This window comes from Cavia porcellus, unplaced genomic scaffold, assembly GCF_034190915.1.
Source record: "Cavia porcellus strain 051 isolate PalLab524CR breed Dunkin Hartley unplaced genomic scaffold, mCavPor4.1 scaffold_9, whole genome shotgun sequence".
Taxonomy (NCBI): domain Eukaryota; kingdom Metazoa; phylum Chordata; class Mammalia; order Rodentia; family Caviidae; genus Cavia; species Cavia porcellus.
Window position 1 is genome coordinate 76,076,414 of NW_026947492.1, and position 20,070 is coordinate 76,096,483.

The 20,070-nt window shown below is 47.7% G+C and overlaps 2 protein-coding genes across 10 annotated transcripts in view; one reads left to right on the forward strand and one right to left on the reverse strand.

The window, feature by feature from the left end:
* The window catches only part of Immp1l (inner mitochondrial membrane peptidase subunit 1), a 78,189-nt gene that overhangs the window by 37,824 nt on the left and 20,295 nt on the right, over window positions 1-20,070 (forward strand). For 5 of the 9 annotated variants that reach the window (XM_063256735.1, XM_063256736.1, XM_063256737.1 and 2 more), the window contains 2 exons: window positions 8,288-8,398; window positions 17,385-18,429. In XM_063256735.1, the coding sequence (XP_063112805.1) occupies window positions 8,288-8,398; window positions 17,385-17,525 (252 nt within the window). In that variant the 3' untranslated portion in view covers window positions 17,526-18,429. Of the gene's footprint in view, window positions 1-8,287; window positions 8,399-9,106; window positions 10,083-17,384; window positions 18,430-20,070 lie in introns of those variants that run through there. The other 4 variants (XM_063256742.1, XM_063256740.1, XM_063256743.1 and 1 more) reach the window with 2 other exon arrangements.
* Dnajc24 (DnaJ heat shock protein family (Hsp40) member C24) overlaps window positions 12,666-20,070 on the reverse strand; it is a 30,960-nt gene continuing 23,555 nt past the window's right edge. Inside the window, exons 4-5 of the mRNA XM_003464481.5 lie at window positions 15,951-16,019; window positions 12,666-13,006 (exon numbers count right to left, since the gene is read on the reverse strand). Coding sequence (XP_003464529.1) covers window positions 12,876-13,006; window positions 15,951-16,019 — 200 coding nt within the window. The 3' untranslated portion in view covers window positions 12,666-12,875. The remainder of the gene's footprint in view (window positions 13,007-15,950; window positions 16,020-20,070) is intronic.

Genomic DNA, 20,070 nt, shown 5'->3' on the forward strand with positions numbered 1-20,070 from the left:
GCCAATGGATGCTAAATCACTGCACAGAAATTTGAGGAGAAACAGGTATTTTCACAGTTTCACTGTCTCTCTCCTGAGGTTTTATTACAAAGGGACACCATTCGCACAGTAGAGGAGAAACCTGCAGATGCCTACTCCAGACGAGGCAGGGTGACTTGCAGTGACAGGCACACAGGCCCGAGAGGGGCACGTCTTGAGGGATTTTCCCCAACCGTACCAGCCAACCATCCTCAGTCCACAGGTGTCATGAACAGCACTTCCCAACACTGTCTAGGTCATGAAAAGCAGCACAGGACGGCGAAGATGAGTCTGGATTCCAGCTTAGAAAGTGTCCTCTTCCACAGCAGTTGGAAATCCACAATCAATCAAAGTCTGCAGTTTAGTTTTTTAAAGCCTCTTGAACACCAGGCGTAATGGCACATGCCTGCAACCCCAGCACTCAAGAGGCTGAGGCAGGAGAATCATTGTGAGTTCAAGGCCTGCCTGGGCTACACAGTGAATTTAAGGCCAGTCCACACTACCCAATGAGAGTCTGTCTCAAACAGCTCTCCCAACCGAACAAATCTTGAAAATGTTTAAAATAAAAATGCCATGTAATGAGCTGGGCTGCACAAGCAGAAAGTGCAGAGAAGGTAGAACAGAAGGGCTGCGGCTATCAGTGCTGCTCTTCTCCGGTGGGTGGCAGGGCAGTGGTGACAGCTCCAGGGGGCTATGGCCTATTCACTCGGTCTGTACCCTGCTGGCTTTAGTAGTTACCACTTAATTGTCTACTCACTCAAATTAATACAGCTGTTACATTCCTTACCTGGCCTCACCTCTGCTCATCCCTAAGGTAAAATTGTCTTCTGTATTGCAAGTTCCTTTAGATCTGCGGATCCGTGATCACCTCGGGAGTGAGTCTTACCTGCTGTGCAGGTGGTTCAGTAATCTGGGGCTCGCTGCCATATTCGGGGGACCCAGGCACCCACCAGGGCTCCTGGTGGCAGGGGGCATTGCTCTGTGCAGGGGTCCTCAGCTGTCCGTGCTCACCCAGGAGCCGGGCCATGTAGCTCTCCTCCTGTCTGGTAGGGCCGGGTTTCTCTGAGCAGCTTAGTGACAGCGTGTCCTGAGGCCGAAGGGAGCTCCACGGGGCCACAGTAGGGCCCCTGCCTGGCCTGCCGTCCTAGCCCCACTGTGCGCGTGGAAGGGTTGTTGGCTGTGGAGGAGTCACAGAGCAGTGCCAGCAGCACACAGTCTTAGTGCTGAGTAGCCGGAACAGATAACCAGAGAACCATGACATGCATCGTGTGTCTCTGTGTTCTGATCTCCTGGCAAGCGTGTCCGTCTGTCCCCCCCCTCCCCCATCCACGCACGCGTCTAGGACCCAGGCTGGTCCTCTGAGTACACGCTGCTGGGTGCTGGCAGACCTGGGTGACTGGCCGCAGGGCTGCAGCTCTACAGATTACAGCTGTGGCCCTGTAAGACAGGGGCACAGGGTTTGCCCACTAGGAAAACAGGGAAGTCACGTCAGTTAAGTCACCAGTGGGACCCAGTGGTTGGGGGCCGCAGCCGGCTCTACACTGCTCTCCACAAGGACTTTGACTTCCCGCCTCTTCCAGCTGGGGCTCCCTGAAAACCTTGTTGAGGTTCTTGTTGCTTTAGGAGTGATGAGCAGCTGCTTCTGACGAGAACCAGAATTGACTGTGCCAGGGAAACCAGCGTTGTTGAGGGTTTCTCCTCCTTGCCAGTTTTCTCAGCCATGTTATTCAACAATGAGAACTGTACAGCTATTATAAAACCATGCGTTCCCGAATGTTCTGTTACTTGGTGCCTTGTAACAGAGCCGGTCTAGTTGGATGCATGTAGCTCTGCGAGGCCGTACCCTCAAAGCTTGCCAGCAGGGCGTGGCACCTCCTCTGCCTCCTCTGGGAAAGCTGCTGTTGTCCACAACAGGAGGACGCTGGCCTGCACAGTAACGATCATCCTCATGGAAGGTGTTTCACGTTCCAGGCCAAAGACATTTACTCCCATGCGTGCGTGCATGTGTGTGCAGTTAGTAGAGCACCTTATCCTTTGGAGCCTCGAACCTAGAGTTTAGCACAGGAGAGAAAAGGCATGACTCGCAAGCTAGCCTAAAAAGTTGTCACCGGTTCACTGGTTAAGTCATGGGGAATCAGTGTGCTCATTACAGTCTAAGTCTACAAGGAACACAACCTCGCTAAGTAGATTCTTCCACCAGGTATTTGGAAACTGAGAAGCCCCTATTTGGAAATGAGAAGCCCCTGCTACTTCGGGACTTTTGCTTCCTTTGATGTTCCTACCTAAGGCAGGTAATTCTTCCCTCAGTTTTTGGACCACACATTGACTACTAGAATAAGAGTTACACTGGTGACTCAGAAAAAATTACAATGAGCTCAAACATCTCAAAGATCTTGCATTTGTGCACATCCTACTGAAATGCCTCAGTGGACTGCTGGATGTCACTACTTTATCAAAAACAAAGATTTAAGTAGGAGCCCTGCATAGCAGAGCATAATGTGAACCGGTGTTCTCCTGTTGGCTTGCACAGCCCACAGAATGCGGACTGAAACCTGTTTTATTTACGGCCATCGTCTTTGGGAATACAGCACCCCAGGGCCTAGCCAGCCGAGTGCCACTTGGTGATAAAGTTAATGAGAAAAAGGAGACAGCTCTTCCCTGTCTGTCTTCCTTTGTTTGTTTGTTTGTTACTGGGGCTTGAGTGCAGGACACCTTGGCCCTGAGCTGCATCATTTGTGTCACCCTGCTGGCTCCTTCATCTTTGTAAGGATGACACTATGTTAGGCCATGCTGTGGTTCGATCCCAGCATAATGCTGGGATGCTCAGGCACTTTGAAGTGTGGCTGGCCGGTCAGCAGACTGCCATGATAAGGTGTGTGATATCCCAGCGAGCTGAGCTGCCCAGCGTCTCTACAGCCCTTTCTGAGCAGGTGTTGGTCCCCAGCGCTCCATGTAACCCGTGCCCGTCCAAGTCTTGGTTATCCCTCTAGTCCTCACTGTGTCGTGAGTGTTGGAAATAATTGCTCATCAGGCCCAGGGTCCCTTGGTGTCAGGACATTGCTGTCCCTGGTTTTTTTCCTATGTACCACCTGCTTCTCCTGAGTTTCCAGAGTTGGCCTCGCCTGAAGGAGGAAGGGTTCCTGGTTTAAACTTCCTGTTTCTATCCACGTACACTGTGCTTCCTCTCATGTTTCACAACCACCTCAATTCTTTTTCCTCATTCCAGAAGCACATGTCTAACTTTTAATTTAACAGCTCCAGGAGTGTTTGTGTGCTAAACAAAATCCCTGTTTTCCTTGCTACATAGACTCCTCCCGCGTCCTTCCCAATGCTAGGAAAGGCAAGCACGTTCCTCAGCTCAGAATTACCCTTCCTCTCCTCCTCTGTGGGCTGCGTGCAGCCCAGGAGCGATCCTGAGTGCGCCCACTGCACACAGTCAGCGGTGCACTGTGCTTGCGGAGCCTAGTCTTTCCTTCTGGCAGTGGCTCCCTTTCCCACAGTGACTGCGTTTCGTTTCCTGCAGTGACTCCTGCCCCTGCCCCACCCTCAGTGACCCCTCCCCTGACCCGCCCCACGTGGCCCCTCCTCCCGCCCCCCCAGTGACTCCTCCCTAACCCCCCCACCCTGCAGTGACCCCTCCCCCTGCCCCTTCCCATAGTGTCTGCCATCTTATCTTGCTCTTCTCCGATCCTCTCACCTCTTATGCCACCCTGTCCACGCAAAGGGACCTTTGTAGCAGCCGATGTGTCAGTTTGTTCTGGCTTCCCCAGAGGCTTTCCTGTCAGTTGTCAGGAAAGCAGCAGGCTTTTCATTGGCCCACCGAATCCCATGCAGCAGCCCAGGTGGCCTTGAACTCATGATGGGGCTGGCCTGGACCTCCCCCATCCTCCTGCCTGGGGACAGCATAGACTCCAGTGCTATGCACAGAATGTGAGATGGTCACCAGACAGTAGTCTGTTACCAGTGCAGGTGAATAAAGAATACAGTGTTGCTCACATTTTCCATGGGGAATCACAAAGTATGTTAATTATTGGCAGAAATGTGAGAAACTGATATGGTTTTACATTTCAGAAAGAAACGCTTGACTGAGCTCTGATGCGCTGGTGATATAATGCTGTCTTAGTTACTTTTTACTTGTCGCTGAGACAAAATACCTGAAGCCCAAAGTTGGGAAAGGAAAGGTTTATTTCTTACAGTTTTTGGAGGTTTCAGTCCACACTCAATTGGCTCTAAGGCAGGCGGGCATGGCTGGGCCACAGTTCATGGCGCTGCAAACAGGAGCCAGCAAAGAGCAAAACATGCCTTTCTTCCTGCCTTTACATCACATCCTGGCTCCAACCCTTTGTGGGTGGAGCACTGACACCATCAATCCAAGCACTAGGCAATGAACCAATCACAAATGCACAATGCAAACTCATGAGGCCTGGGGGCCACAGACATAAACCATGACAAGTGCTATTAAGAGAGATCCTGGAAATGCAATAATGTTAGTAATACAGCTGTTTTATATTCATTTATTAGACAATGCTTTAATAAAACACAACCCTAACAAGCTCACTAATTACACAGCATTAGCAACCACTTTTTAGATGTAAAACTAACAGTTCTTTAATGTGTACTGTGTATGTAGGTGCCGTTCAGATCCCTTGATACCCTGCTGCTGTTTTTCAGTTTAAGTTGCATTTATCATAGGTAGAACTTGCAGCCATCTGGCTTCTGCTACCACTTCTATTATAAACAGAAGTGATACTTTCAGTTTGAAAGGGCATTTTCAGGGTAAGCTTCTGAAACTCTAATCTTCCTGTCACTTAGGCAGAAGAACTGCCTAATGTCACTTATTAGGATTTGGGTATCCAAGCAAGGGGCCAGCTTTTTGCAGGCTCCAGTGATAAAACCCTTCAGTCCATTTCCATTTCTCATCGATGGCTGGATAATAACCTTGGTTGAGACTCCTAAGGTGGAAGTGTGTTTGCCCTGCAGCTGGACGAAGCTCCCTGCCCTATTCCTCCTGTAGCCACGGTGGCTCTGAAGCTGAATTGAGGGCCTGCTAATGGGTGACACTGTTGCCCTCCAGAAGGGAGTGCTGCGGTGGCACTTACTGGGTAGCCTCATCTTTGGCAGTTCCTCAGTTCTCAGAGCATTCTTTGGCCATGACCTGCTGTGAATGTGTGTAGCACTCCCCTGATGAAGGGCTCCAGGGTGCTGGGAGGGGCTGGGCACAGCTCTGTACCTCTGGAACTGGCATAGCTCCCTAGGCACTCCCCTGATGGGTTGTGCTGGGATTGTGGGCTGATCAGGATCCTCTGAGACCTACAGGACTGGCTGGGATGCATTGTGCTGGTCTGGGTGGAGCTCAGAACCACCAGGGCCTTGTGCTGGCCAGGGTAGAGCTAGAAACCTCCAGGACTCACAAGACTGGCCAGGAAGCACTGCTGAAGTATGGCATTGAGGTCTCGCACTGGGCTGGGCAGAGCTAGAAACCTCCAGGACCTTCGGAACAGGGTGGGGTGCACCCCCAAAGTGGCACCAGGGCCTTGTGCTGGGCTTGGCAGAGCTCAGAACCTCCAGGACAGGTGCATTTGGCCAGGGCACTCTGCCAATGGAAGGCTCTGATTTCAATCCCCAGTACAAAACAGGAAAAAAATGTGTTAATGTTCATCTCTTACACCATCCCTGAGGACACATCCCCCAAAATAAAATAATTAAGTGCAAAAATCTGAAACAAAAGAGGTCTCCCATGACTGAAAATCTAAGAGTCATAAAAGCAAAGACTGATAAGAGAAGTGACAGATGTGTATTGCCATCTTTATCTCAAAGGGCTGATCTCCATCTTTTTTTAACCTTTAATTTTAAAGAGAATAAAACAAAAGAGAACAGAACAAAGCAAATCAGAACAGAACAATGCAAGCAACACAGCACTTCACAAGACAACTGGTCATCAACAGTAGCTACCATAATGTCTCTTTTCTTTGAAATAGTTGAGCACACACATTAATATCAAACATCCATTTTTAAAGAACAGCTGTGAAATGAGAAAAGATCAACTCAGTAAAGAGAGGGCAAAGGCCTCACATTGAGAGGTCCCAGTAGGAACACCCATGGGGTGCACTCATGGGGGGATGGGAGCTAGGGACTGAATTCAGGGCTTCCCACCTGCTAAGCATGAGGTGCTGGCCCACCAACCTAAGTCCTAGCCCTTATTTATGAATTTTCCATTGGAGAGAGAGTTATCCAGGCAAGCCTGGACCTTCAGTCCTCCTGCTCAGCCTCAGAGGTAGTGAGGATTACTAACTTGTGTTACTGTGTCCAACTAATTTAGTTTCTAAATGCATGAAGCAGGAAATTGCCTCATCGTAAGATGAAAGCAAATGCACAAACTATTGTTTGTTTAATTGTACAGTTGCACTGACAGTTAAAACCTTCTGCTTAATCTATCATAACGTAAACAGACTGACGCAAAAGCCAAGCAAGTACATGAGAATCTGTGGAGCTAGCCAGGCCAGCTTTCCAGGGGAAGTGGGTTGGCAGCCTGTTCAGAGAAAGCGGGAGTGGAAGTGTGAGCGCCCCAGGCTGCAGCCAGCCAGTGGACTGACACTCCCCACCTGGTGAGGCGCTGCCATCCTAGACTGTGGTTTGCTTTGCTTTCTGTTAGTGTTCCTTACCGCCTATTTCTAAAACTCGGGAACAGACACATTTTGGGAAATGATGAAAACATAAACATAAAATCTTCACCTTACAGCTTCTCCCCAAGCAGTTCTCCACATGTGCTACTTATCCCTGGCTTTTCCAAGTTTGGTGTTCTCTTTTCATTCATTTCTTTATGCCCCAACACATACTTGTTTCTCTCCTGACAGACTTCTACTTCATTGCACAGAAGTCTCTCATTACACTGGAATGAACTAACCTTGCTGCTGGCCCAGGATCTGTAACGTACTGCACCAATAAAAATGAGTGATCTCACATCCATGATACATTTCTTTCTCACTCGCACCCTTTGTATTTAGTTCCTTAGGCACCAGGGTTTAATTAAGTCAGAGCCTTCCCACTGAGCTGACCCTCAGACCTTACTTTGTACTATGGCACAAGGTCTGACTTGCTGAACGCCCGTGAGGGGCTGCACTTGAAATCTGCTCCATCTCCCGGATGCTGGGACGGCACCTGTGTACTTGCCTCTTGATATTCTTTCAGTGAACGTCCACCCTTTTTCCATAAAATAGATTTAACGTTTTCTATAAATAGATTTAACATTTAAGTACCTCTAAATGCAAAGAATTAACCAGAATCATCATGTTGAATTTAAAATTTTATAAGCTTGCATCAATTTGTTTTTCAAGAAGGTAATTTGTCACATAAAAGAAAATGTCATTGTCTGTTAAAGCCTATTGAACAGAATGAAAATAAATTTCTTCCCAGTAGATCAATTTTGTCTAGTCAGTAACTCAACTTTCTCAGGTAACAAGCTGTAAAACAAAAACCCAAGAAGAGCAGTGTTTACATGTTGCTAGAGAGTCATCTCTGAGCTCACATGGCTGGAACAGACAGGAGCAGGCAAGAGGCTCAGATGGCAGAAGGCATTTCTCAGAGTAATGTTTTGTCCTAAATATGATGGTCAATGTGTAAGGATTTAAGCATGTTTACCAGTTAACATACAGGCCATATGAGATAGGGCCTGTCCACCCAGGAAGGTCACCATCATTAATTTTATAACTGATGATTTTATAATGGGCCCTTGTGATTCTAGATGGTCATTATCAACATAGAATGCAGGAAGATTTGGCCTGCACAAAGGCAGAGCAGGCTCTTAATGAGAACCCTGACAAGCCCCTCTAGAGTGATGAGATTGTGTGTAATTGGTGTCAGGGTCAATTACCATCCAGTTCATCATGAACATGGAGGAGGGCTGGCCCTGGAGCTGGCCCCAGGATGTGGAGTGGCTGCCCTGCATACGCTGTTGCAGAGACAGGAGGGCACATTTCCGGTCAGCATCCTCATGACCTCTTTTGAAGTCTATTAAATTAATGGCTCTGTCATACCACGTTGATCTCATACAACCTCAGTTTGGGAATGGTATACCAAGTGTTTGGACCTGTATGGTAAAGGGTGAGTCCTTAAACACTTAGAATCCTTTATATCCAGTAAGCTTTTTATTGTGAATGAAATGAAAACTAAACTGCCTATCTTAGGGTGTATGTGTATTTTAAGACAAGCTTTGTGGCAGCAGTACCCCAGTCTTCCTGTTTTAAAAGGGCCTTTTCCCCTCTCCTTGTAGGTGCCCAGGGGTCATGTCTGGTTAGAAGGTGACAATCTACAGAACTCTACAGATTCCAGGTACTATGGACCCATCCCTTACGGACTAATAAGAGGACGCATCTTCTTTAAGGTACAGTTTGCTTGCAATGCTGGCTTTACGCTCAGAACTGAGGAAACACGTTTTCCTCAGTACCTGTGCAGACTGCAAGCCAGCGGCACTCCGGCCACAGCACCCACGCTCCGTGCACGCTTTAGCCTTCGCCCTCTTGCCCACAGAGTGGGGAATGGAGAAGAGACTTTTATAATAAAATGCCCATTCCTTGGCTGTAGCCTAAGGAAACTTACACTTAAGTCCCCGTGGCCTGCTGGCACCATTCCAGAATATGCAGATGCACGTGTGCCTGAGAACAGCCTTGGGTGGCAGCATGGGGGGCGGTGTACGAAGGTGGCCGCCCTCTGCCCAGTCTCCTGCAGCAAGGGCGACCAACACGGCTGGTTGCAGCAGTGGGCTAAGCTCATGCTGAACCTCCAGCATCTTAGGTCGGGGGCTTCACACTACCTGCAGGACACACACATCCACACGTGTGTGTCCACACCCCACACATGCATTCCTGCGTGTTCGAAGGTTCCAAACTCAACAGCTGAAACACACAAACAAGTGTTCTCCCAACGTCTGAGGCAGGACTTCTCCTGGCCCACGAGCAAAGAGCAGTGTTGCTGCTCGCAGAGCAGGAGTGAGGAGGAGGAGCAGGAGGAGGAAGAAAGGAGGAGGAGGAGGGATTGAGGCAAGGATGCAGCAGCTCTCACTGACTGTCTCCACCTGCTGTGGGTTTTCTAGGTCTGGCCTCTCAGTGACTGTGGGTTTCTGCGCAGCAGCCCCAATGGCCACCGCTTTTCCGATGACTGACAAGCATCCCTTCCTCCGACTTGCTGGGCATCTGCCGGGCCACTGGACTGCAGCCATATGCCTACCTTACCAATAAATGATTGCCACATACTTTGCTTTCTAACTTCTTAAAGAACAGCCAACACACTCTGCAAGTTAGTTCAAAATACCGGGACAAAAATGTAAGGCAGACTGTTTTCCGTGTAAATTTCCATGTGATAAACACACGGGGAAGACAACCTGGAAGACTACCTCACCTTGCAAAGTCTGGCGTGATAGGTCCAACAAAGCAGAAGTGAAGGGCAGGTGCTTGTTCTGAACGCCCATTTTCACCCTGCACAGAAGCTGCTGTCAGCAGGGGCTCTGCCTGGCACCCCACAGGAGCCCAGTGAAGTGCAGACTGGGAGGACAGCCCCGCGCTGGGGCCACCTAGTGACTTCTGCCTCAACTCTGGGCACTCAGAATGGGATAGCATGCACCTCGGCTGTCAGACTTGGTGCATCCCAGCTGTGTTTCAAACACCTCAGGGTTCGAGCACTGAACACATTTTCGCCATAAAAAATAATGGAAAGCCAAATAATTGGTTCTGAAACCCAAAAATTACAAAATGCACATTATTGAGAGTATAATGCTCACATTTTAAGAACATTTTAATGAGGAGTTAATTTTGAGTTTTATTGTATTAAGTACTTCATAAGAAAAATTGTCAAAAAATAAAGTATTGAATTTTTATTAGTTTTTTTTAACCAAGCATCAAAACTTCTGTCAACTGGTTTTTGATGTGCAAAGTCTAAAAAAGAACAGAAATAAGTTCCTGTATGGAGTACAATAAAAATTCCAATAGACTTTACAAAAAAAAATTACTTCCGTTATCACACGGAAGGCAGTCTTCACACATGCCACCAGCAAGCTCTACACACTAACCATGGTGAGTTTTGTTTTCCTGACCTTTTTGAAGGATGTGCTTTATACCTTGCTGGTCTTACAGTTTTGTCAGGAGGTTCTTATCATATGTAATTAATAGGCACATAAAATACCAATAAAATAAAGTTTTTAAAAAAAACTTCACATGTATTGCACATTTAGAATAACATTTTCACACTGGCTGTGTACTTGCTTACAAACGTAAAATATAACATCAGAACTAGGAACCTGTGTGAACTACAGTGTAAATACAAACAGAAGCCTACCACAGAATCTTTGCTCCAATCGTCACATCTGAGACAGCCTTTGTACCTACAGCTGTGTGTTCCCCACACAATATCACACACACTGGTAGCACGTATGTTTTGTTTTCCTGCCCCTCCCTGTGGGGCACAGCTGACACCTTCCTGGTTTCTCTGTTGTTAGCAGGCGTTGCGATGCTGTTTACTGGTTGGCTCTCCAGTGTGCTCCACAGCTGCTTTGCAGAGTTCCTGGGCAGAAACATTTTATTTTTTCTCTGCTGTAAGAGTAGGAGCTCCAGTCCCAACCCTCTAAGAAAATTTCTCTATATTATTGTCTTTACAAACTATCAAACTATGCCACATAAGTTTCAGATCAAGTAAAACCACTATTGGCCTGTGGTTTGTCTTACAAGTGACATCATAACTGCTGCGTAACGCATTACTGCCATCTTGGTCTTTGATCTGGTTACAGAAAGTTACCATTCAGGCTTCTGTTCTGTCGACGTTTCCTTACCAGTATTTCCATACACAGGCAATGTAGACATCAGCAGTTTTTTCTTTGCCACATACAAGGCCAATATTATATCTTTCTGAAATTCAAAGATTATACTATACAATCCTGTTTTGAAATTAAAAATTTCCTTTGGAATTTTTGCTTTGTTCCTATGTACAGTTCCTGTGCTGGTCAACTCATGCTGTTAGCAAATGTGACGCCAACTGGGAAGTGGTAAACCAACTATGGAACAGCTCATTCCAATTTAGCTTGGGAGCACCAAGTCTATTCACAGTAAATCTGGTTTATTACTACATGAAGGACCACCTGTGGCTGCATTCTAGGATAAACTTCTAAATTGAAAGCATAGTAAGTCTTCACATCTACAAAAACCTAAGTTTCTATGCCATACATTGAAGGTTCTTTAAGAGCATAGTGCTGGGAGCGCCAGCAGCCACAAAATGCTGCAAGATGCTCGTCAGTGGCCATGTATTTAGATGGAATGCAGTGCTTGGCGGCGACCCACAAATCTTGCAAACCGTAAGCCAACAGCAGCCAGTTCTTTTTTCTTCTTGGGAGATGGTTTTTCCCATCAAAACTCGGGCAGTTTTGAAGGAAACCAAGTCTTCTCCAAGTCATCATTAATCTACAGCCCTCAAGCCTATAACCCACCACTTTTCCACAAGTCTTTTCCACGCCTGAGATTACCTGTGGAATGCCCCAGCAAAGACTACAGACCAGTGAATGCTTCTACTTCAGCCTGTGAGGTGTCGCAATTGTAATGAACACATTTTTTATATGGCTACTGATGCATAGTGTTTTACTTCTATTTCAGCATTTGTGTATTTTGTAACATCTTACAGCATTTCGTCTGTTACAATTTCCAACCCTGAAAGCAGTGCTGCCATCCCATCCAAGAAGTTTCAGCAGGTTTCACCCTGAAAAAAAGATCACTGTATTTTTGGACCTAGTTCTAAGGCTGGACTGTTGTCTGTGGTTGTGTGGCCATCTACTAGTCAAGCATGTGCTAACATTGCTGTCATCTTCATCATTGGCACCTCTGTCTCTGTATTGGTTGGTTCTTGCTCCATTTCACTGTCACAGGAACTTCGGCTCACAAGACCAGCATCAAAGTATCACCACCATCCATCTGCAGTGAGGCACAACCCGACTCATACTTGGCCTGTGCACGCTTTTCCAGGCGGAATTTCCAGCTAGCAAGCGAAGTTAGGAACACCAAGTAGATCTGTTTCAAACTTTCCTGTTAAAGTGGCAGAAAGTTTGAGCTTTGGAGCCATTCAACAAGCGAGGCCACACTGCACACAGAAATATGGGAGTGACACCACATGGCTGAAATCCCTTCATCGTTCCAGCAGTGACCGCACGGTCCCTTACTCTAATATTAACACAGGCACTAAGGGTCCCAGCTCAGGGTTCTGGAATAAGGGAGAGGAAGCAGCTGTTTCAAATTACTTCCCTGAGCTTCTGCTCCCTACTTTACACTTGAAGGGGGCAGTGTTCCCAGCTGTGGCTCCAAAGGCCCTCTCCCACCACTGCCTCCCCTTCCTACCCTCTGGGCCTCGTCCCAGGCTGCCCTCACCCAGCCTCCCTTGCTATTACAAGGCTTCTGACACCTGCAGGGCCTCCCAAGCCTGAACCTTGGGCCACCAAAGTGTCCCTCTCAGATCTGAACCCAAGTCATCTTTTTGTTTGTTTTTTTGTACTAGGGATTGAACTCACGACTATGTACTTGCAAGGCAAGCACTTATGTCACTGACTGAGCTAAATCCCGGCCCTAGAACCCAAGTCTCTGTGAAGGAGTCAAGAGTGCTGGAAAGAACAGGAGACATGCTCATTTCAAAAAAGATGATTCTTATTTTCCAAGGAGCAAACAAATGTTCTCAGCCATTAGTCCATAAGACGTGATTTATAACTGAAGGTTTTTCTTGGGCAGTCTGTAATATGAACTCTAAGTGCACTTCAGTGAAGTTCCTTTGCCATGGCTCCCTGGTGGCCCCTAGTAGGCTGAAGGCAGCCCTTCTCTGGAAGCTGAGGTCCCAGCTCAACTGTGGCGAAGGAGCTCTACCATCAGCGAGCATGTATCACAGGGAACCAGGCTCACAACTGCCGCCTCCTGCTCACAAACGCTGTACGTGCCACCACATCGGCAGCCCAGAGAGAAAGATCGATCACCTGCAAAGAACAAAAGAAAGCTTCAGATGCCTGCAAGCAACTACTCTGCTCACACCTTCCAAGCTGCAGGGTCACTCCAGAGGCTGCAAGGCTGGAGTACACAGCTCAGTAAAGGAGGCGTGGGCAGCTTGCACAGGTCCTGATCTGGAGGCGCCTCCACAGCACAGGTGGGGCTCGGAAGCTGCCGTGGAATCCCCTGGAAGCCACTGTCTCCCCACAACTTCGGTCCCAGCTTCATTCTCAGCAGGTGAGAACTCCAGGGAAAGGCTGCAGTGAGGGGAGGTCTGCCCGAAAGGCATGGTACCTGGCCTGGATCCCTCCTTCCGAGGGCAGCACCCCACTGGGAAGGAGCAGAGCAGCTGGCTGCTTTCTGCACGGTCCCATGGGAGCGCCACACGTCCCCCGCCTGCTGCTCACTCACACAGGACCAAGATGCCTCCAGGTGGGGAAGGAGGCGGCACCGGGGCCACTCACAGCCCAAGCCCCAGGCTCCAACGGAAGGATCCCCTCCACCTCCCACTCTTCCCACTCTGGGGGGAACATGTCAAAACTACTGTGATGCTCGGGACCACTGCATCTGTCACCACTATCGGAGTTCCCTATTACAGAGACACGAAGCGAGTCGCAAAGGGTGCCTGAGCTCTTGCAACCAAATCTGCATGGCATCCCTAACCTGATTAATGCCCCATCTCGACAGCCAGGAAGGGGGGGACTCTACCTGCCTTGCGCATGCTCGCTCTCAAGTCCAGTCTTGAAAAAGCTGGCACTTAAGTAGGCCAAGTGTACCTGCTTCTTTTATCAAAGAAAACAATGAATCCAGTCAGCCAGCGCTGCTCTGTGTCCTCCATGGAGGAAAATAACCTTGAATTCAGAAAGGCAAACAAACCGCTTCCTGTCTACCTGCTGCAGTACATTTTCAAAGAGAATTGTTTTACTGTTAAAATGTCTAAAAATATACATATTCTAACCATTGATTTTCCTAGGCTAAATCTCTCCCTTGTTTTCTTACCACCTCGATGAACAGTGAGAATAAATCCGAGGTGACATGTACTTAGTAAATGACACAGAGGACACATGGGTTACAGTGGATTTTGTCACTGATAATTCTGAATGTTAATGCTAAGAACTCAAATTCACATCTTGAGGCAATTTCTTCTTGCATTATTGCTACCTGGCTCTGACAAAGTGGTGTTTTCATAGGAATGGCCCATTTAAACAGGGCGGGAAGCCTCCGAGGAGTAACCTGGCCAGCGGTCCCCTTTCCTGCCAAGGTCATTCTGAAAGCAACCTGAAGGAACACAAACACGTTCCTTTTGTCCACTTCTGGTTTAACTTCATATGCTAAACTTGCTCTTTCCAACTGTGAACATTCAACTTTACAAGACTCGTCTCTAAATATTCCTGCCAGAACCATGGCTTCAAGTACTGTTGCTCCATTTTTTCTCTCAGGAAGATAAGGACACTCCCATCTTTCACGAGCCTAAAAGCCCTTAATTTAAATAAGGCTCGAAGATGCTCCGCACTTCTGCTCCAAGGGGAGCTGTGGAAGCCGGGGATGAAGCCCTGCTCGGACACCCTGCTGTTTCCTGCTGGCGACTTCCTTTGTGTGGGTGTTTTCACCTGGGGCAGAGGGTCTGTGTATTTACTGACTGAACAGATGCTTCAACTACCAGCCCATATTTTTAAATAAAAATTTAAAGCTATATATTGTTAACTGACTTCAACAATGGATTTTAAGCAATCCACTGTGTTGTGGCAGGTCTGTAATGAGCAGCCTGTCGTCGTGTGTCCTTTACAGGCACCCCCTCCAGTCCTCCCAGCAGGGCTCTTCCTGCTGACACTAAGAGACTGTCGCCACTGGGGACACCGGTCACACAAAACCCACTCTTCTCCATTACGCAACTGCAACAATAGTTTCTACTCAAGGATGCCTGCCACCTGTATGGATGAGGACAGAACAATCCCATAAGGAGAAGCATAATTTGCCTTCTAAGTGGCTGGCAACCCACTTTTTTAAAGCACTAAGAATTTACTATTAGCAAAGTACATGGTTTCAAGAAGCACAGCTCTGGGCTCTGTTCATCTCTTACCATCCATTCTCATTAGTAAGTATTTATAAGCCTTGAGGCTGAATAATAAAGTTACAGGAAATAGCACGATTTTCTTCCTCTGCCCAAGAGGCATGGAAGTGAGCTAGCCAGGGCTTCTGTTTACAGAGGGGTCGGCCCAGAGCAACTCAGAGAGCACCAGAGGGATGTAAAAATTAAACCTGATTCGTAAAGCTTTGAAAGGAAAAATGGCATAACCTCATGAAAAAGGGCAGACACAGACTCTCCTCTTTCTCCTAGGAGATCATCAAAAAGCGGGGGCAGGGGGTGTGTCAAGCCTCCCGGGAGAAAATCATAACATTAAATAGCCCTGGTCTGACAGTTTATGACTCCATATAAAAAGAAAATCAACCAAAAATTCTACTATGAATTCATCTCAATATCAACACAAAGATAAATGGGAAAAAATTATCTTTGACTTTTACTATACAGAGAGAGTAATGCAAAAATCAAAAAGTAGTAAAAACATATTTTAAAAAAGAACAGAAACTAACTTGAAAAGAGTCATACAGAGGGGTCATCAATAAATGCTGTTTAGGGGGCTGGAGGTTTAGCTCAGCGGCATAAGCGCCTGCCTTGCAAGCAGGCAGTCGTGAGTTCGATCCCTGGTACCGATAAAAAGGAAAAAGACCAAAAAAATAAAGAAAAATAAATAAAATAAGAAATAAATGCTGTTTAGAATCAAACAGACAAACCAAAGCATTTATGTGTGCAAAGCCTAAGTTACTGCCTTTTCAAGATTTCCCAACATCCTGTGGTTACTTTTTTCCTTATTAAAAAGATCTCTAATGTTTGTCTTCATTGTAAGTAAGACCAAAAGGAGAAAAAAATCCAACCTTCGTTCCAAGACATTTCTTCAAGATACACTTGTGCACCTACAGGTCCCACGCTCCTGAGCTTGTCTTCTGTAAAACAGAAAAGGAGAAGCGTCACTCTGCGAAGGATGGGGCACTCCAGCATGGCAGCCGCAGGTCTTCCTGCCTCTACTGTCCAACCCTCGGCCTTCTGTCCTGCCAGCAGTGTGAGGGCTACTGACTTCAAAGGACTAAGAACCTGGAGCAGTCAAACTGTCTGGTCTGGTCATTGTTTTGTAGCTTCTGCTTTGTGAGAGACTAGAGACATCGCTCAGATAAACTGCGCCTCAGGAAGAAGGCAGTGGGGCGCTGGGTGCCAACAGCCATCTGAAATGGGGAAAGACAGGGGTCACCTCGTCCTTCCTTCAGGATTAGGATTAGTGTGCTGCTGTGCTGGTCCCAGTGACCATCTGAAGACAGGATTTTTAGGAAGTACAGAAAAGGTCCCACTTCGAGGGGACTGGTGGCTTTCTAAGGACAGAGAGGAAGGCCTTCACTCAGGTCCAGCCCCAGGAGGCGGCGGGTGGGCTGTTCTCACCACAAAGATGGCTCAGTGCTCTGCAGAGCTGGCACTGCCCAATGGAAGAGGCTGCTATGGCCCTAACTGCCAGGGGCACAGGTCCCTTCCAGGGAGGGGTCAATGTTGCAAGCCTGTAACACAATGGCACTGTGTTGAGGCTCTGTGCTTCTGGAGGGAAAGTTTTCCCTGACACGGAAGTTCCGAAGGCACCTGGAATCCAACTAAACACAGCCAGCCGTGGCCTAGGCAGGAGAAACATACACTTCCTGCTTAAGACAAGCGTGGCTAGGGATGGAGCAAGCACCACTGGATGAGAAGCAGTTGTCACTGTTTTAAAGGCATGTTATGTTTCCTGTATGCATGTATTGTTCTTCTAGAAGTCAAGGCTTAAAAGAAGCTATTAAAATCCAGCCCCACTCTGGTGGAATTTTCTTGAGCTGTCGCACTGTCTCTTGTTCCCTTCCTGAGAATGCCTCCCTTTGTTCCCTTATGTGAATGCCTGCAGTTTAATTATATTTAATAACTGCCTGTTCAAAATCTATTGGTGAGTTACATAATTTTAAACAGATGCAAAGATTATACGATATTTTGAACTCGCCGTAGTATTGTATTGAGATACTGTGATGTTACACCTCTTCACATTCACTGGATACCAAAAGTCCCTCCAACTGTCCCTAGGATCCAAAGACACAGCCCGTATGACCACTCTGAGAGTACAGAGCGCTGATCAGTGCACTTGGCACTCGCTGGTTACAGGGCCTGAAGTGGCTGGCTAGAGTGGGGAACTGAGGCTGGGAGAGCTGAAGAAGGGGTAATAGATGTGTAAAGAAGCCCATTCAGGGGAAAAATAAAACACTGGGGCTCACTGGTTTACAACCAAGCTGTCTCTCTTCCAGGGTGCACACCCTGGAGATCCCTTTGGCAACAGTGAAGTCAGTTCAAGCAAAGCAGACCAGGCAGAGATCTTGACAAGAAAAGTCAACTCTCACCCTGGCGACACAACAGCTGTGACACAGAACTGCACTGAAAGACAGTGACTCGTGGACACTCCCACGCCATCTTCATTTCCAGACAGTAAGTGAGGGATTGCCGCACACACGGCTGCCATGCACAGCACCTGCTGCCCTGCCAGAACCCACTGGGATGCGGCGCAGCCAACGGCTGCTCCTGTGCAGCCTTCTCAAGTCTACTCAGAAAGTCACCTTTCCACTTGATAAGCATCCTTCTCTATCTGGATGCACCACAGCTTTAGATTAGCTACCTACTCCTTGCTAAAAGAATAGCATAAAGCACAGACATGGTACATCACGGTAAACCAGGACACAAAGAGGCCAATACCTCGCCAGAGGTCAAAGGTAAAAGGAATACGCTGACATTTGCATTCTGCAGTTGTCTGAACATCTGTAATGGACACCTGTGCCCATAACCCAAGACTCCAGCTTTACAAATCAGTATCTGACATTCAGAAGCAAGTCATACTGTGCAACCACGGACTCAGCTGGGCAAGAGTCCCAGGTGCTGGGCAGGAGCGGGTGCGCCTCTCCGCCGTGTGCTTCCCTCCCACTACGTTTTAAAGTCAGGACCAAGACCGACGACTGTTTTTACATAGAAACAAGAAAAGGTGAAGAAAGGTCTTACAGGAAAATGTGCACTCTTTGCAAAGATGGGACTCAGCAACTTCTAAACCCAGCTGCCAGTGACGAGCCTGACAAAGGGCTGGGAATGGGGTGGTAAGCGGGACGCCAGGTACAGGGGTGGCGAAGTGGGCAGCGGGGCAGCTAGGACCCTTTTTTGACAGGCAGACAGGTTGGGGGCAGGACCCCCCAGCCTCACACCAGGAGGAACACAAACAAATCAATGTTTAGTTTTTCTTTTTAAACAATGATCTCTGCCTGTCTACTACTGTGATTATAATTAAAACCGTAATTCTTTCCTAACTCACAGGAATGCTGTAATTAGCCTTGATAACTGTCTACTCATCAGACATGGCATCTTCAAAACACATAAATTATTTTCCTTTTGCAGGATTACATATGATAATTTTGCTCAGCCCAGTAGAACATTTTCATAGGTGTTCAGAAATGCAAATCTTACCTCAGAGTTCTCCCGTTAACAGGATACTATTAAGAATAGAAGAGTTGAGAAAACAGACTGACTTGGTTTGAATCTGGAATCTGTGCTGCAGAGGTAATCGCTGTTTATAAAGCAGAAAAGCCCACAGCCACTGGGAAAGCAATGCCCCGCCTGGTCCTGGCTTGGCCCAATGGCGCTGTGCATTGGATTCCCTGGGCCACCAGGAGCAGGAAGTCTGTCTGCACCCAGGCCCTGCCTGGTGCTGTGCGCACACAGCCAAGCAGGAGGTGAGAACTACCAAGTCCACCTGCCAGACAGAAAGCCATGCGCTAGTGAGGGGTCTGTGGAGCTAATGATAAAATCAAATAATTTATGTGGCTACTTGAAAAGGAATCTTTCAGCCCTTAGAAGCATCGGCCCTTGTGACCTGTGTTCCACTGGATTTGTCTGACAACAAGAGGGCAAAGAATTCCGGGGCTCCATTGTCTCTGCTGTGGGATCCAAGAAAATACTGCAGGACTCATCAGAGAGGTTTATGAGCTTGCAGTTCAAAGAGATTAAAAGGGAGCTCTCAGGAGATTCTTTCGCACTGAAGAATAACATTAAATAACTATTAGCAGCGTGGCTCAGTACAGCTTACCAGAGCTCTCGCTGGGTCATTCACCACTTTCTGAAAGGGGAAAGGCTTTTTCAGCTCCATTTGGGAATCAATAAATATTTCTCACTTCTTTCCAGACAATGGAATTCCAGTCTTTTTCAACTTCCTTCTAATGACAGTAAAACTTCTAAAACAGCGCTATTTAATGTCTAAATAATTACAGCTCTAATCCCAGGAAACTTTTTCTCACAGGAGCTACAATTTTAAGAATAAATGAATAGATAACAAAAAGCTAGGAGAGGGGTTTAACTTCACTCATCAGAAGTCTCTTTCATCAGACAGTGGCCCAGAGATCAAGTCCATCTCAGCTCTGACTGCATCATTCATGTGTGCAGTGTCACAGGTGACCACCACTGTCCCTAAGATGCGCTCCTTTAGCAACTGCTCTCCACTTTTCATTTCTGTGCCATTTCAGATGCCTCAGCTCATCTTCTAAGGACACACACGAGTGGAAGTTAGACGCCAGCTATATCCCCCGGTCTAAGACAGTACCCTGACACTTAGAAAGTCAGTCTTAAAGAGGTTGCCACATTCTGCAGTACCCTGCCATGCTACCCAAGGTGCCCCCCTGACGTGCAGCCAGCCAGAATCCTGTCTTCACTGGACAGTGTCATTGGTGTGTCATGGGCAAGGCCCCAGGCACCACACCCTGGCACCTGCAGGCCTTTCCAGGCTCTGCATCAGGCTGCCCTGACCAACGCTGACAGCCGTGTACTTGGGGCCGAGCCAGGAGCCAGCCGTGGGCTCTGGACCCAGGCGACAGCCAGCGGGCAAATGAGGTACCAGGCGAGTCCAGCAATGTGGCTGCATCCCCCTCTCTGTGACCAGGGACAGGATCTGGGAAGCAGGTA